Below are 18,798 nucleotides of genomic sequence, written 5' to 3'. Positions count from 1 at the left end.
AAATGCCCATTGTGATCCTTGGAGACCCCGCTTACCCTTTAATGCCGTGGCTCATGAAACCCTACACAGGGAGCCTTGACAGCAGCAAGGAGCGGTTCGACAACAGGCTGAGCCGGTGCAGAAAGATTGTGGATTGTGCTTTTGGCCGTTTAAAGGGCCACTGGCATTCTCTGTATGGGAAGCTGGACCTGGCCGATGACAGCATCCCCGCGGTTATATCCGTGTGCTGTACCCTCCGTAACATTTGTGAAGGGAAGGGTGAACAATTCACTCAGGCATGGAAATCGGAGGTTCAACACCTGGAGGCTGAATTTGAACAGCCAGAGAACAGGGCTATTAGAGGGGCCCAGCGCGGGGCTACAAGGATTAGGGTTGCCTTGAGGGAGCAATTTGAGGCTGAAAGCCACCAGTAATGTCTGGTGCCCTGCACGGGACTGAAGTGCAGTGGATCCAATGTTAGTAGGAATCTGTGTTTGCTACGCTGACTTGCAGTGCCTGTTTCTTTCCTGGGAGAAGGTATCTTTTACTTTATGCAATAATAAAGAATGTTTTCAAAGCCAAAAAATCCATTTATTGAAAAGAAACACAACTGCTTGGGAAACAGAAAGGGAAAGGGGGTGGGGTGGGGAATGGTACAATCACAGATTTGTGTATGTCCTGTTATCATACTCAACCTTCCTGTCTGGAGTGCTCCATCTCAGCACCCTCGCTCCCACTTTGCTGCTCCTCCTCCTCCCGCCTTGTTGAACTGGGCTCTGAAATGTCCATGGTGGTATTCGGAGTGGAGTTTAGTAAGGGTTTCGCATTATTAGTAGTATTTATTTCACATGTGCATAGACAAAATACAATTATGAAAGAGTGGCAAAGTAGAATGTTCTTACATATTGTGATAGGTGTCACCAAGTGGCACTGTTACACAAAGCTTCCAAGTTCCATTTCTTAGAGTGCAATGTTCACGCTTTGGAACACATTCTATGATGGTATTAGTTTTTGTTATGCAAGGCTTTGTGTCGTGACAGTGGTCCTGATGGTTTGCAACTAGCAGGAGAATTTGCTTTCTGCCTCAGTTTCTCAGTAGAATCCATTCTTTAGGCACAGTATCTCCCTGGGAACTGGGCATTAATTCTAGGTAGAGAAATCTGAAAGAAGGCTTTGCCTGAATGCTGTTTAAGTACCTGTGTTCCAGGACTGGTGTATATGTGTAACTAAAACAAGTTTATGCTTTAGAATATTCCCAAACTCTGCATCACTGGTTTCTCCTCCAGTGGGAAGCTGTCCTGCAAGAACCTGGACATTTGCTATTGCTCTGCAGAGGAATGACAATGGTATCACAATTGGACACTAGTGTCGGAAGTAAGGGCAACAGTATCATACAAAGTGAGTCTAAATTGATTGTACCAACAAAACTCAGTGACTGATTCTAATATGATGGAAATAGTAGCAGAGACTCTTAACACATCAGTATTAACTCAGTATTCAGTGAGTAGAATCATCAGCTGTATCAAATATCATTTTGTCCATTTAAGCTCTGTCTGTTCAATTCATCTGGCTATGGTCCAATCCCATTTTGTGTTCTTTCAAAATACAACTTCATTTTAAAATGCCCTTTTACCATGCCCCAATAGTACTTAATAATTCCTATATGTGATAGTCAGCGACTGCAGCATACTTTAAATATGAATTTTAATTTATATTTAAAATCAGAATAACAGGAGCGTAAGGAAAGGGCAACAAAGAAAAAAAAGCTGTTTGTTTTACGTTCAGATGAGACTTGAAAAATTATTCTTCCCTGAACTATCCTTATAAATATTATAGGTGTTTCCTTCCCCACTTACTAACTGTTCACTTCACCTACCTTAACTCTTGACAGTGATCTCCAGCCTGATTAATGACAGACATACTATCTATAGTATAGTATAGAGCTATAGCCCCTTCAGTGAGCTTTGCTTCGGAAAAGCCACACCTGCGCTTTAACCTAAAAGCAGACTCTCAGAACCTGGATATATGGATAACCCAAAATCCCTCTGTATGCACAACAGACAAGATGCTCATTTTATCACTTCTGACAGCTATTTATTAGTACTTCATCCCTCTATCCATAATCCTGAGTGCACTGGACATGCTTGCCAATAAGGGAATCTCCTTCATCCAACCCCCATCAGAAAATATCATTCTTTTACCTCCCTTTATCACCATCCTCAGTTTAAAAAAAGATTGCACTGAGCCTTTTAGAAGTCCTATTATGCTTGGCTGTCTTAAAGGAGGCTCTACGATTCTTCCTAGTTTCCTTCTCTAAACCCAAACATATTCTGATTTGTAGAATATAGGACTAGATTTACTTGCACAGTGCTACCAGCTAAATCCATCCTTCCAGCCAAATTAGCCTGCCCAAAGAGGATTGTCTAGTGTAAAGGCAATCCTCCAATGGGATTGAGACAGTGTAGGGACTCTATTATTTGTTATGTTTATTATGTTAGTTCATAACCAACCGTGTGTTAAGCACTGTACATATACATAGTAAGGAAAAGTCTCTGCCATGAAGAACTTAGTGGTAAATAGACAGAACTCATGCTACTCTCACTCCTTCCCGCTAGCATAGTAGGAGAAAGAGGGAATATTTGGGACACCCTTTGCCACGCTGATTCTCAACTGATTTTTAGCCCTTTAGGGACATTTTGTTGGCCCTTTAGGGATGATAAATGTTGGTGGGAAAAGGTGCAAAACAGAGACAGACTGAATTAGTCTAAACAAAAAGGCCTACTGATATAATTCAAGGACTATGTTAATCCTGCCTGGTACACAAGACAAATGTGGGACTGGAAGTCAATGAACCAAAATTGGTGTGTTAGAAAATAGGCCTAATGGGTGGACAAAAGAAAGGGAAGATGACCTATTCCACCCATCAATCCCTTTTGTGATTCTCCAAAAAGGAGACTTGGAAGAAAAATTGGTGAAAGCTAATGCAACAATTGCTGACTGAAATATGGGAAAAGATTGAGCTTCACCATCATGGCTGCCACTTCTGCGATTTCCTGGGACCCCAAGATACACTGTAAAAATGTTGGACCTTCCTCACCCTAATCCTGAGGGATGTCCTGACCCAAGTGAGTCAGAAAGAGGGGCCCAGATGACACCACTAGCTCTTGCTAAATCGCAAACAGCATCTGGGATGTGAGACTTTGTTGCTCCCCCACCTCCATGTGTCCTTTTCCTTCCTTATCTAATTTCTTCTCTTTCCCATCTTTCTCCTTTTGCCTTCTGTCTAATAAGAGTCTGGTTTAGCCAGCCAAGACTGTATATTTTGCAACATTTCTGAAAGCCTGTAAAAAAAAAGAGGCAGCTAAAAGCAATGCTCTAAATAGCCTGATGCGAGTACAAGTTTTCCAGGCCCTGGAGTGGCTGTTAAGGCTGAGTGCTGTGCCTCCGGCTTTCTAGTAGTAATGTTGAAAATGGGTCAACACCAGAGACAAAAGCTGCATTTACTGTCTTTTCTCTTCCCTTTGTGTTTGTTTTGTCTTCTGGAAACTTGGACTGAACTTTAACAACAGCAAGAATAACAACATCTCCATTCCATCTCAAATAACTTCATCTCTCTCTCCCACCCATCCCCAAAATAAAGTTATCATCTTTAACACCATCTAAAATGATTAGCAGGGTTTCCTTTTAAAATTTCTCCATAACAAGAGGGATAGGGAATAAGGGATGTTGTTAAGATGAAAACCTTAGTTAATACTTTACATTTCGATGGTTTTAACTGTTTTTTCTTCTTTTTCTGATCTTTATTAAAGGGTTAAAAGGATTTGTCATGATGTGTTTGCCATGGCACTAAGCAGGCTGAGGTCTTCTATACCAAACCCTGATTCTTGTTTAAAAGTGTTGTACAGAGTCATGTTAACACCTTTGATTCTTTGGGCCCATTTATGCCACCAAAGTTGATACTTGACCTATCATTTAAGAGTGGCAGAATCTTGACCATAATCCACATTATTTAATGTTAATCAAACAGTTAGAAATTAAATTAAATTTAAAAAACCCTTAATACTGGTGTGTATCTACTGCTAACCCTTAGCAAAATTCCCATTTACTTAAATTGTAAGCTCTTTGGGGCAGACACAGTATTTCTGTCCTGTATTTGTACGTTACTTAGCACAATGGGGTCCTGGTCCCTGACTGGGGCTCTGAGGGGTACTATAAAACCAATAATAAAATAATATGTAAACTGACCAAATGTGCTTCAGGGTAGCCATAAACAAGACAGAATAGCATTAAGTAAAATATTGTTATTGACAAGTTCCTAATGGCAATGAAGGTGTTGGGTGGGTTGGTTCTTTTTGTTTGTTTTTTGGTACTATGCTGTCATTAATGTTAGGAAAGGAAAGTACACATTATGCCACCTTCATGATTAATAACAAGTGTATTGTAGTGTGTGCTATTTTAACATTTTTAATGGCATAAATGAAGTGGAAGATGTATAGCATTTTTTCTCCAGTATTTGAAGGAAAAATCTTTTCTCACTGTTTCAAGGATGGTGGGAAGAATACCTGAAAGATGTCACTTCTCATGATCTTGTAAAAAGAAAGTCCTTGTTCTTCAGTAAGGAGGAGTGGGGAATAAACAGTCCCAACTGAGCCGTTGGCTAAATGTAAATATCTTGCTCACAGTGCTGTGACTTATTTGACGCTCAGGGGGATTGTGTGAAGTGTGAACTCACTTCCCAACACCCTCACTGCTATGTGTTGTCGTGGAGGATAGAGTCACTAGCTCAGCTTCTGGTGTTTCATCTTCATTGCAGAGATCACACTGGTGATCAACACCTTGCTTTGAGTACCTGAGTATGGGCATCCCCATGGCAAAACCCTACCCTTATTAGTGTGTCCTCATTATTTCTACATTCATTCTACACACAGTCTCAGGGAATATCCCATGGTTCTTTGTGTTAAGAATCTTTGATTCTTTTCCAGTCAATTATCCATTGCAAGAGAACTAGTTGGTCTACCCTTCAGGAGAATTGTATAAAGGTGCTGGATGACCATCGGCTCTTGAGTGATTTCACCTGCATCCTCATCACCTAGTGGGTGGGTTCCAGCCTGAGTTTAAACAGAGCACAGATTCTAACCCACACCCCCACAGCTGGCCCGGTATGAAATCACCTCCAAACCTGAGTCAGAGGCTTTTCTGTGTGGATGGTTAGGAGGGAGGTTTGGGGTAGAAAACAGGTAAGAGTCTGGGTTAACTGTGTAGTGAAGAAATATCCTAGGGAAAGAGATGTGGCAGGGGGAGGACGGGGAAGAGCTACTCCATTGCTGTTCCTGAAGAGGGCATGCCTCTGAGAATTCACTAACCATTCCATGGTAACTGAGCTCAGCTGGGTTGTGAAGCTCTGGCCTCACCAGCTCAATGACAAGTTGGGATTTGACCTTATACAAATATTTTGACACTGCTGTATAATAGTGTTTGTTTTTTAGAATAGCCATGTAAGCTTACAGAAATTTGGTGAAGGTAAATAATAGTATATTTCACTCATATTATACACAGACATCAAATATACTGCATATAAATGTGTGTGTATCATATACCCTTTTGGGGGTTGTAGTAGAGGTTTGGGCTATTCCTGAATCATAGTTGCTTGAACTATATATAAAATGTTTCTTGCTGCTTGCTGAGAGGACTGTTTGCTTTACTTTACCTTTTCTATAGGTAAAAGCAGCAAATTAGACTTTGAACAAATAAAAAAATACTGCTTTCGTTTGTTTTGTATTATATAATTTGGGCATATGGAATAACTCTCAATTAGAGCTGTGCAAAAAATTTTGGACAATTGGTTTATTTGCTGAAAAGTGCAGTTTGATGTTGACTAAAATTATTTAAGAATTTGACACAAATTTACTGAATAGTTTTTTGGGGAAAACATCAGAGTAGATTCACAAGGGGACTTAGGCTCCATTTACAAAACAGAAGGAGGTGGTGCCTGATTTGGAGCAGAGATTAGAAGTTGGATGTCGAACTTTGCAGATGAGTGCCCCCAAATGGTAGGCTTTCAGGGTATCTTTTATATATTGGGGTTTTAGTCATTGTCCCTAACGTGTGCTGTAAGAAGAAACAGTTTTTTTTTTCTTTCCGTGAGATCACCCATTTACTTCATATTCTGAGCGCTGAATGTGTTTTTAGATCCTCTGGTCTTAGTGCACCATCTTGTGTCCAACATTTTCAATAGCTTAGAGAATGTGAATCAAGCAGAAAGCAAAGATTCTCTGTGTTTGTAACATGGCATACACTGTCATGAAATAATGCTTCAATGATTGGGCAGCAATTCAAATGGCAGTTGGAAAAAGTATTAGATGGTTTTAAAAACTGCCTTTAACTGGTGCATTAATTTGATATGGACTATTTAAAACTAGAATTTTCTTATGTTTTGAGTTAAAATTGTAAAGATTTAAAGTTATAAAAGAAAAATAGAGCAAGTTAGCTAATATGAAGTATGGGCTGGATGAATGGACTATAAGGTGAATAGAAAGCTGGCTAGATTGTCGGGTAGTGATCAATGGCTCCATGTCTAGTTGGCAGCCGGTATCAAGTGGAGTGCCCCAGGGGTCGGTCCTGGGGCCGGTTTTGTTCAATATGTTCATAAATGATCTGGAGGATGGTATGGATTGCACCCTCAGCAAGTTTGCAGATGACACTAAACTGGGAAGAGTGGTAGATATGCTGGAGGGTAGGGATAGGATACAGAGGGACCTAGACAAATTGGAGGATTGGGCCAAAAGAAATCTGATGAGGTTCAACAAGGATAAGTGCAGGGTCCTGCACTTAGAACGGAAGAACCCAATGCACCGCTACAGACTAGGGACCGAATGGCTCGGCAGCAGTTCTGAAGAAAAGGACCTAGGGTTACAGTGGACGAGAAGCTGGATATGAGTCAACAGTGTGCCCTTGTTGCCAAGAAGGCCAATGGCATTTTGGGATGTATAAGTAGGGGCACTGCCAGCAGATCGAGGGACGTGATCGTTCCCCTCTATTCGACATTGGTGAGGCCTCATCTGGAGTACTGTGTCCAGTTTTGGGCCCCACACTACAAGAAGGGTGTGGAAAAATTGGAAAGAGTCCAGCGGAGGGCAACAAAAATGATTAGGGGACTGGAACACATGAGTTATGAGGAGAGGCTGAGGGAACTGGGGATGTTTAGTCTGCGGAAGAGAAGAATGAGGGGGGATTTGATAGCTGCTTTCAACTACCTGAAAGGGGGTTCCAAAGAGGATGGCTCTAGACTGTTCTCAGTGGTAGCAGATGACAGAACAAGGAGTAATGGTCTCAAGTTGCAGTGGGGGAGATTTAGGTTGGATATTAGGAAAAACTTTTTCACTAGGAGGGTGGTGAAACACTGGAATGCGTTACCTAGGGAGGTGGTGGAATCTCCTCCCTTAGAGGTTTTTAAGGTCAGGCTTGACAAAGCCCTGGCTGGGATGATTTAGTCGGGGATCGGTCCTGCTTTGAGCAGGGGGTTGGACTAGATGACCTCCTGAGGTCCCTTCCAACCCTGATATTCTATGATTCTATGATGGGTTGTGTTATAGTTTGGTCATTGTGCTGAATGAGTGTACATTACGAACTTCTAGTTCAGTCTCCTTCTGGGATCTTTATCTAAATCTGCTCTGAGATGCAGGGGAAAAATGAGTGTGGGTATGTCAGTCTAGTTCCCAAATGAAACTCTTGAATGGTAATGAAATTACACCTAACTTGGACGTTTGCTGAGAGAGGCTCCAGTCTGGAATAGCAAGCGTTTTGCAGGAGCATTTTCAGAGGTGTGTGGAGAAGTGTGTGCTATGTTTTCTCACATTGCACTTAGCTATAGCCAGTGATATAAAAAGCTACTTTTTGTGAGCAATAAACCTTAGTCCTGAATTTAAAATTTCCCCTAACATTAGTGACACAACCTGAACTCTGATCTTTTTCATGGTCAATTTCTGAAACTTTTAGACATCCCACCAAACCCTATAATCAACCATCCCACTCTACCTGATGCCATCTTCATTCTGTCTTCTGTGCCATGTTCTTCAGGGGACGCTAATGACCAGCTAAATCTCTTCACTAGTCATCCCTAGTCCACTCTGTTACTTTCTGGAATGACTGAGATGCCCACATTCTGGAGTAGTGAGCGTCAGAAACTCCTCTGTTGTGTCTCTTTAAAATGCAGAAGTTGCTCTGGAGCAACTTCCCCTGTGAACTGGGGCACTGATATGCCCTCAGTGTTGCTAGAGCCCATCCTTTGCTCCCACAAGAACCGCTAATTAAAAAATCCCAAAGGTTAATTTATTGTTTTACCCCTTCCCAAAGGTTCAGGGGAGCAGAGGAGGAGCAAACTAATTTAAACATCTAAAACATGGTGTATATTCTTATTTTTTAGATTTATGAGTTTGTTACATTTGGGTTTCTGATTGCTGTTACTATGTTCATCTTCACCCAGACTGGCTCTGAAGCTGTCCTGCTTCTCTATACATTTAGCCCCATGACCTATCCTCCACCTGCTTCCTCCTTCCTCCAGAGTTCCATCACTCAGCTTTTCTTTCTTTTATTCTCAACCTCTTACTCCTTTCTCTTTTCCTTTGTTTGTTCTTGTCTCCTCTGCCTTTAAGAAACCCTTGCTCAGTTCCTCCTCCATTTCACTTTTAAGCTTCTTAACATATCGGTTCTCGATACACCGAAGTCCCACCTTCACCTTGAAAGCCTCTAACCTGTTCATCACCCTTGCTGCTTTTCTGAAACTGCCCTCAGTAGGGCCATCACTAATGATGTCCTTTCTGTCCAGTTTAAAGGTCTCTTCTACATACTCCTCCTTCTAGATCTCTCTGTTACCTTCAACACCATGAACTAACCCCTGTCATGAAACTCTGTCCTACTCCTGCTTTAGTGGTTCTTCATTTCTTCCATCCTCACTTCAGTTGACATCCCTCAGGATTCTGTCCATGATCTATTCCTTTTTCACTTTTTCCCTGGGTGATCTCATCCACTTCCATATCTCCTAAATGTCCCTTTGAGTGTCCCACTATGTCAACCTTACATATATTAAAAAGTGAATTTTTCTTTCCTCTAAAACTATCTTCTACCACCTTTCTCAAAATTGAGAATTCCTCCACCCTCCCTGTCATGAAAGTTTCTAATGTTGATGTCCTCTAATCCCTCACTATCCTTCCCCCCACATATCCAGGCTCTGCTGCTTTTTCTAAAATCTGCTGCCACTTCTCTAAACCACACTTTCTTCCTTACCTTCCTCTTTCTTATTGCTGAGAACGCTGAGGCTTGTCTTGTCTATCCCTTGACAACTGTAACCTATTCATTTCTAGCCTCCATGTTTCTCACCTCTTTTCGCCGCCACTTCTACCTAGCTTTTTTTCTGTTGTACCCCATGCTCTCCTCTCACCCCTTAATGCTGCTTTTATCTCCTCCTGGTAGTCTTTATCTTCCCCCTGCCCTCCGTCCACCTCCCCCACATTCTCACATTTGGATCTGCCTCTATTTCTGTGCATTGTGACATACTGTTCTTCCTTCAAACCGCTCCTCATATTTCCCTTATGGGGGTTGATTTTCCATCATTAGTCTCCTCTCTGGTGCTTAGGACCACAACAGCTAGGATTTACTAAGGCCAGAACAAAGACATAGGTGTCTAAGTGTCTCTACACCCTCAGGGACAGAATGCTGCTTCAGACCTTTCTCTCCATGCTCTGAGACTAGTTTCTCTGTTCCTTTCTCACCACAGGTTTTGATTATTCTAATTTGTTGTTTCAAACTTCTTACTGTCTCTCCTTTCCCTTTCTGTTTTCTTCTCTCCCCATCTATTCTTTTTTTGGTCCCCTTTCCCAGTGTTCTACTTCCTCCTTGCCATATATCCACACACCTCAGCATGACTGGCTGCTCAGACTTCTCTTGTGTGAATTTTTTTCCCTTGGAGCACAAGCTCTTAGAAGCAGAGATTGTCTTTGTATATATACAGTGTACAGCTCACAGTACAACAGGGTGCCTTATTCTGATTGGGATCTCTGGCTGATGTTATAATGTACAAGTGCAGTAATATCTCATATGGAGGCAAGTGTTCGACATAACATGGTGTCTCCACCAGCCCTCACCGCCAAGTGGCTCCACAACAACGGTTAGCAGCAGAGAGAGAGAGAGAGAGACTGCGGAGGTAGCACATATCTGCTGCTAGGTGTGCATCCCTACCAGCAGGCATGTGCTACTGTAACACAGTCTCTCTCTCTTGCTGCTCTCAAGCCTGACGATCAGCTATTGTGATGTTTCTGTCTAATTCAGAAGATCAACCTTCTTGTAACAAACTTAAAATCAGCTTGGGGCCATGGCAAGGTTGGGGAAGTTTTCCCCAGCCTTTTGAGCAAACTGAGCTGAGATGTTAGCAAAGCTGCTCCGGTCTGTTGGTTTTCTGTGGAAGCCAGGTGAAATCCAGCCATTTCAGCTTAGCTGAACTTTGGTTTTGAAATGTGGTGTTTAAATTCCAAACTCAAATGGTCGTTGGGGTGGAACCGTCAAAGATTCAAACAGAAGAATAGATCCCCCAACCTCTGGAGACCCTGTAAGCCAAATAGGCCAAGTTTTCACCCAGCTGTACTTTGACATGTATTATACATTTAACTCTACCAATTTATAGGGTTGGCTTTTTTAAAGAGCAATACAATGATGAAAACAAGGAAGGGAAAGTCTGAGGGTAAACATGAAGGACCTTTTAAAACATTAAGGTGCTATCACAGAAATACATATTAGTGATCAGACAGATAAATATTTATTCTTTTTTAAAAGGCATATTATTTAGCTGATGGAGCATACCTGCTCTGTTGGAGTCATTTCAATCTGCTTGGCTAATTAAGTGGCTTTTGGTGTATGTGCTAAAATTGAAAATACACATTATAGCTATTATGTTCTATTGGGTGACTGTATTTTTTGGGAAATGTACAAGTTGTGATAACATTTATTATTTGCTTAACAGACTGTAACAGCTCTGAAGAAGCCGTGACAGTCAATTATGGAAATCTGCAGTTAGGCACTTTTTAAATAGTGGATTTCTTTTTGTGTGATATAGGAAGCCATGAAGTTCCACAGTATAAATCCTTTGTACTGTTCTGAGTTTGTAAATCTGCAACTGCTCTAAAATACGTCTGTCTCAATGCCAAGCATGTGTGTGACCGTAAGTCCTACTTAAAAAAAAAATAGGACACATGCTGTCACGAGAACAGCAGTTGACTTCTAAAGTCATTATTGTGCCCATCACAATCCTTTCAGATTAATCAACATGATTAGATCATTTAACAACTTTCAGGTTTTTTAAGCAAATGATTTCGATGTTATGTAAGCACAAACATTTGCTGAAACCAGTGTGTTTATATTGGTTTTACTCTGATATAACTAAACAGTTGCCATTAAAAAATGCTGAATAGTTCTTTGAATGTCTTCTTTTTAATAAAAGGAGTGTTACTGAAATGACACAATATATGTAGCATTAAACATTTTTTAATGTTACCATTTTAAAGCATTTTGAAGGAAAATTCTTACCAGCCTAATACCCGAGGACTTTCAGCAGTTGAACAACATAGTTCATTGATAAGCATGTACAATTTCTATTGATGGCACTGATTTTGCATGTGCAGACTGATAGTATATGGCCTTCAGATCAAATTTCATCCTGAGGCTTTAGTAGTAATATTGACTTGATTTCACCAGCCTATGCACCTTTGGGGAACTATGCACTACTCCTGGCTCATAGAGCTTTGTAATCTTTGTACATGTGTTATCAGAAGGGTGAATTTGCCTTGTAGTTCTCCTTTCTTATCATTCAGGGTATTTTATCTCCTGTGGAATGTCTATGTTCAGATGCTGGTAATATGAGTCAAATAAGTACATAGGTAGATCAATCTCTTAATTCATTGACACCAGTATTGTATCTAGAACTGAGTTTCTACACATTCTAAACAGAAATATTTCTTAGAATAAAAAAAAATTGGGCAATAGTCCGATCCATGTTAAACATGAGAGAAATCCTGTGCCCCAGATTAGTAGGCTGTGTGTGACTTGAGAGCTGAGTAGTGCGACTAGTATAATAAAGAATTACTGCTTCTGAGGATCCTCTGTCATATAGCTAATTGCTGTTTAACATTACAGCATGGGGGAGGGGTAGCTCAGTGGTTTGAGGATTGGCCTGCTAAACCCAGGGTTGTGAGTTCAGTCCTTGAGGGGGCTATTTAGGGATCTGGGGAAAAAATTGGGGTTTGGTCCTGCTTTGAGCAGGGAGTTGAACTAGATGATCTCCTGAGGTCCCTTCCAACCCTGATATTCTATGATCATTCCTAGGTGTTCTTAATACTGGAAGGTCAGTGATTTACTGCTTAATATTGGTTTTCCTTCTTTTTGTTTTTAGCCCCCTGTGAAGCCAACTCGTTTTTTTGCCATAGTAATATGTGTATTAATAATACATTGGTCTGCAATGGACTCCAGAACTGTGTGTATCCTTGGGATGAGAACCACTGTAAAGGTAATTTATAGGTATATGGAACTGGAATTGTCAAGATAGTTAACTATGTAGAGAACAGCATGATTATTCTCAGTGACTTATTAACCTATGTGCCAGACCTATGGGTTAAGGCTTCAAGCCAGAGCAAATAAGGGGCAGTATACAGCAGCCAACTGAGAGAAAGAAAAGGGATGGAAACACTGGTGAACTTGCCTAAAATGTTGCCATTTTGCTTTGCTTTTGACTTGGTTGTATAGGTTATGACCCATTGGCTGGCTCTCTGATTTCTTGGGCTCTGTGTCCCCTGCTTTCTTGCATGTATATGTGAGGTTTAGCCTGTTACTCAACTTTGGAGTCCATGTCATAGATACCTTTACAGTAGTGGGGCAGGAGGTGGGGCATAAACATTATTTGCCCTTTTATGAAGTGGGTGAGGAGGAGAAAGAAAGCTTTAGGCTATCACTAGCTACTTTGACATCAGTGTGGATGGCTGGGGAAGTAGGGGAAAAGCATCCCTTATCATGTTTGAAATCAGTTTTTCCAGTTGTGATGCCTGTTGCTAACAACAGCAGCACTGAAACCCCAGGCACAGCAGGAGTAATTCTGTATCAAGCAGCCAAATCCATGTATAATCTCCCAGTCAAGTTGAAATGTAAAGAATAGATACAGGAAAGCAGGCATGACGTCTGTGTCGTGGAGACAGACTGGCACTCTTGATCAGGTGGTGGCACTGGTTTCCAAGTGGCCTATGTCAGATTCCCTTTACTTTTGAAAAATTCAGCATTTGTTTTCTTCAGATGATTTAACTAACTCTCCTTTGAGGCTGTGGACACCATTTGCTTATTCTGCCACTGCAGATTTGATCCTGCAAACATGAGATAAGCCAAATTTAGGAACCAATCAAGGGGAAAAAATGAGGGTGGCTTAACAGTCAGCTTATAAGTCCACTGAAGTCTGTAAAATCCTCTGACAAGCAGGGAAAGAAAATAAAATGTAAATGAACTCATACCGGCAACAAACACAATGAAGCACTTAAAATGAGTAATATTCCTTGCAGAAGCTAGGCTTACAGTTGAGGGAAAGCTATATCGTTTTTCTTTTTTCTTCATAAATTAAAAAAAAAAGGGGGGGGGACCCACTCCTCCCTTTTAATTTCTAGAATGAATCTCATCTACCCTCGTTTAAGTGCCGTGCTGAAGCTGTACCATTACCTCTAAGGCATATTTTTTATTTATTTCCCATTATATTTCTTACTAGAGAAATAGATTTGCTGGCTCCAGCAAACAAATAGGCTGATTGCAGTGCTGCTGCTTTTTGAATCTGGTGCTGCTGCCAGGTCTTCATCAGTTGGTTGGAGGACCCGGGAACCAATCTCCAGTAGCAGTCCAATGGGGAGTGAAGCATCACTTTAAATACCATGAAGGCCACAAGAAAAGGTGCCTGCAGGCCAAGCAGTGGGTGTCACTGATTCGTTGTGAATGCCTTTGATTTTGAAGTAACACCAATCTGTTATGCATTAGACTGACAGTAGAAATGAGGCTGAATTAAAAGTTAAACATTATTCACAATTTCCCATTGAAAGTCATGTACCTAAAGTTCCTGTTATTGAGAGGTGCTGAACTCTTTCAGCTCCCATTGAGTGCCACCATCAGCCCACCCAGGCACCTGTAAATTAGGAAGCAAACCACAGAGAACTACATAGAAGAGGGAGATGACATTAAATTCTCTTTCTGAGAGTTCACTGAACCTTTTTAATGCTGGGACAGATATTTTAGCAGGCAGGGAGAATTTCTCTTTCTTCCCTATATTAACAATGGGCGAGATTGGCACTTGGCAGCCCATAGAAAGGTATGGGTAGTGTGTAGGATCAACCTTTGAGTTGAAGCCAGTGGTGTTCTGAAGAATCATATTCATTAACATGGTTCTAGGAAATAAAATAAATAAAGGCTGATAGAGGATTTTTCCTGGAAACCTTATTTTGAATAGCTCCTCCGTTTTCTCCTGATTCAGCTCAATCTTTGAATACCATCAGCTCAGCTCAATAATATTAGGAGTTCAGATGAGTTCCAAATGCAAAGAAATATTTATTTTTAAATCCGCATAAACTAGTCCTGCTTTCATTGATCTCCTTTCCCAATCTCATATATCTAGTGAGGGGAGATGGAAGTAAAACAGAAGTGTTGTGTAGCAGACTCATGATTTGTTTTGCAATACAATGGGATTTGGGGATGAAACTATAGACAGTGTTTAAAAACTAAACTAGCCTTTCATATCTTTGAGTTTGATTACGTTCTGATTATCACTTGGCAAATGGGAAAGGTTGTGGTATTGGTATATGATTGCTCTATCTTTTATTAATACCATTGTTTATTTGTTTTTACAAAATTGCTTCTGTAAACTCAAACACAGAATAGAAACAATGTTATGCTAAGCATCAAAACAGTCATGGCTGTGTTTATTTTTTAATTGGATATTAATGCTGTGCTTTTCTTCTTTACACAGAAAAAAGAAAGGCTAACATTTTGGACCAACTTACCAATACCAGTGGGACTGTAATTGGGGTGACCTCTTGCATTGTGATCATCCTCCTTATTATCTCTGTTATAGTACAGATCAAACAACCTCGTAAAAAATTTGTCCAAAGGAAAACAGACTTTGATCAAACAGTATTCCAGGAGGTGTTTGAGCCTCCTCATTATGAGTTATGTACTCTTAGAGGGACAGGGGCTGCAGCTGACCTTGCGGATGTTGCAGATGACTTTGAAAATTATCATAAACTGCGGAGATCATCTTCAAAATGCATTCATGACCATCACTGTGGATCACAACTGTCTAGCACTAAGGGCAGCCGTAGTAACCTCAGCACAAGAGATGCTTCTATCTTGACAGAAATACAACCCCAGCCTGTAAAGCCCCTCATCCAGCCCATGAACAGGAGAAATATTCTTGTCATGAAGCATAGCTACTCACAAGATGCTGCAGATGCGTGTGAGATAGATGAAATTGAAGAGGTACCAACTACAAGTCACAGGCTGTCAAGACATGATAAAGCTGTCCAGCGGTCAGTATCAATAGATTTTTGATGAAGACTATTGCATAAGGACTTGATTGCCCCTAAAATATTCTTGTTTTCCTCATTTTTTTATACATTTCTTTTTATTTGTAGGTTTGGCCATAATATTTTCTCCTGTCTTTCTCTCTCTCCTCTCTCTCTTTTTCTTTCCCTCTCTCTATCTCCACCTTCTCCCTTCCTGAAGCCCCTCACCCCTGTTCATTCATTTATTCTTTCATTCTTTCTTTCTTTTACAGTCACACACACTCTCACACACACCCCTCAACTAAGAGTGGGCACAATTTTTACTAAACCCAAAGAAGTTTGTGATCAAGTCTAGTTTTTTGAAAGAGCTACATGCATGTGGTTTCCTTATAGCTAAGAGGTGGCCTTGAGTATTGTCCCATAATCCATGAAAACAATAAAGTCCAAATTAGTAAAAAGGGGGAGTATTGACCTATTTTGGTGCATGACAGACCAATGCAAAACACACTTCAGAGATAAGGAAACCCCCTTTCTTATGAAACACTGTTTTCTGCAAATTGAATGAAATATTTTCAAAATATTACAATATTTGTTCTGTTATTAACCATGAGATCACTGCTTGTCATTAATCTCTCTCTCTCTCTCTCTCTCTCTCTCTCTCTCTCTTTTAAAATGAGGCATTTCAGTACTTATAGAATATTCTTATATATTTACATATAAAAATGTTGTTGAGAAGAGACTTTCTAATCCATGAAAAAAAGTAAAGTCTGGCATTTTTTAAATACAAAAGCTATTTTTACTGTGTATTGCATCTTGAATGCCTGTAAATAAGAATGATTAAAAGTTTACAAGTAAAAAAAAGGAAAACAGAAACACCTATGAATGACTTATTTGGAAAAGAGCACTCAGAAACTTTTTATATGTATTTGTGTTTTGCCGTGCATATATTATTGTTGTGCTTTTGTGTTTTATATGCCCTACATGGTTGGTTGGTTGGTTGGTGTGTGTGTGTGTGTGTGTGTGTGTGTGTTTGTGTGTGCACACATTTAAGCTAGCTAAGTCTCTGAAAAACTCATCAGTTTTTTTAATCTAGCTGCATGTCAGTGTAAATGGCTTGATGCTATTGGTACAAATTGATCAAATTAGCAAGATATATACTTTTTATTAAGTGTGTGTATGCATATATTTCTTTTCTTCTATGCAAACATTATTATGTTGAATGAAATAGCCATAACATTCCAGGTTCTGCCTCATTGGGTCTCTAAGCAAACATGAGTCTGAGTACAACACAACTAGGGTCTAAAAGGCAAATTCAAGGTAAGTAAACATTACATGAATGCCACATGCACCATCTGTTGCATTTCATTATATGTTGTTTTATTTGAAAAAGTTTGATAGTTTTCAAGATATATGCTAGCTAGCTAAAGTCTTTGTATATAGAGTCAGTTTTGAATATCTATATATAGAGAGAATTTAAAATTGCAGATGACTTCTTTAACGATATAAACTAAACATTAAATCTATTAAAATCCTTATACTTGATAGCTTTGTAACATCCCACTGCTAAATGTGATCTGCATTTTAACACACTATAAAGACAGATGCTTTGCATGGATGTGGTGTTTCATGTTTCATTTATGAAAATTACGTTTTAAAAGTCCTATCATGTGATACAGCATGTAAAACCTGGCAGCCTAACTTATTTTAGTTATGAAGATATGAAGCAACCTGTTGTCAATTCATTTGAATCATTCAAGTTTTGGGAGTTAGTAGTGTCATTTTAATATTTACCATTTACAAATCATTTACTTGTCATTTTACTTGTTCATTTGAAATTAATTTATTACCACCACCATTTATCTGAATAAATATCATCTCAACTTTCATAAAGAAGTTACAGCTAGATCATAGGCTATACACATATGTTATTTATACAATTGTTATACAGATGTTTATATCTATTTTGTAGGGAGAAAGTGTAAATGCTTTAATGTTTTTTATGTAGATAAATATATTTGTCTACCTATATTTTCCTTTATAGGGAGAAAATATTTTAACAGTGTTTTGTTTTCAGAGAAGAACTATTTATGCAAACATGGGGACTATGAAAAGAAAAATCTAGAGTGAATTATTTCAACTGTCTGGAAAAAAAGGGGATATATTTCTAAATTTCATTCCACTGCCTCTGTCCAAACTTAAGAGTTACAGACGTTTCTTACTTCCTCAGCAAGATATTCCCATTGCACAATAACATGTTTCTTTTGTAATTTGGTTGCTGGCCACAAAGTGCTCCTTAGTTTTTAAATACATTTTGAGATTTACTGGAAACTTGAAGAAGAAATTAGTTCCTGGCTGAAACTATCCTAGCTTTATTTTTTATGTTAGTATTATTTCAGTTGATACATTTTATGTCTTTATCAGCTTGTCTATTGTGTGATATGTGAAAGAAGATGAATTTACATTGAACTTTTGTTATATGTACATTGTTTTCATTATATAGACTGCTTGAGAATAGTGCGCTCCTGAGTGATTTTGAACATGCTACAATGAAATGTGAAACTATGGACCATGGAAACACCAGCTAGAGGTTTTATGGACTCTCTGACCACCTATTCTCATATCATGATAAAGTTCAGCAAACTGTATTGAGTAAAATTACTAGATGGCAATAAGACTCTAATTATTATCATAATTGGTCATTTTTCTTTTTGTTTTTTTCCTCTTTTTAAATTAAAGTTACGAAGTAAGATACCCAATTTCAGGAACAATTTATTGAAATCAGGTATTTAGCCATTCATAATCACTTCAATAGAAATGTTTGTTGGATATGCATCTAGCAAAATGACTGAATTTGACCACTGAGAAAATAATCTGCATGTATGTTACTGACTATTTGAGTTGGCAAAAATCCCTTTTATTAGATACATTGTAAAAAGCATGCATTCACAATTACTGTTGTTACTGTTCCATTTCTTTGTGTCATATGCTTGCTACTTGTAACTTTTTATATAAAGATACATAAAACAATGTATAATAATTTCTTACCTTGAGTTTTAAGATAATGTTTTCATTCACTGAAGCAAAACAACCTTACACAGAAATTTACCAAACCTGTTTCTACAAGGTTATACTCAATATTCAGCTTTCATGAACTAAAAATCAAACCAAACAAATAGTTTAGAATTGCCCCTGCCCTCCAACATTTCACCCTTTATAATATATTAAAAGGTTATATTATATACAAGGAATATTA

General features: G+C 39.3%; 1 protein-coding gene across 4 annotated transcripts in view; it reads left to right on the top strand.

The window, feature by feature from the left end:
* The window catches only part of NETO1 (neuropilin and tolloid like 1), an 83,243-nt gene extending 64,818 nt beyond the window's left edge, over nt 1-18,425 (top strand). For 2 of the 4 annotated variants that reach the window (XM_074944716.1, XM_074944718.1), the window contains exons 8-11: nt 12,416-12,529; nt 15,011-15,569; nt 16,788-16,862; nt 17,587-18,425. In XM_074944716.1, coding sequence (XP_074800817.1) covers nt 12,416-12,529; nt 15,011-15,569; nt 16,788-16,848 — 734 coding nt within the window. In that variant the 3' untranslated portion in view covers nt 16,849-16,862; nt 17,587-18,425. Of the gene's footprint in view, nt 1-12,415; nt 12,530-15,010; nt 15,570-16,773; nt 16,863-17,586 lie in introns of all 4 variants that reach the window. The other 2 variants (XR_012638109.1, XM_074944717.1) reach the window with 2 other exon arrangements.
* Nucleotides 18,426-18,798: the final 373 nt, after the last annotated feature.

The sequence above is a fragment of the Natator depressus genome, chromosome 2, assembly GCF_965152275.1.
Source record: "Natator depressus isolate rNatDep1 chromosome 2, rNatDep2.hap1, whole genome shotgun sequence".
NCBI classification, from domain to species: Eukaryota; Metazoa; Chordata; order Testudines; family Cheloniidae; genus Natator; species Natator depressus.
The sequence above is the reverse complement of the archived record's forward strand: the minus strand, read 5'-3'. Positions and strand labels throughout refer to the sequence as shown.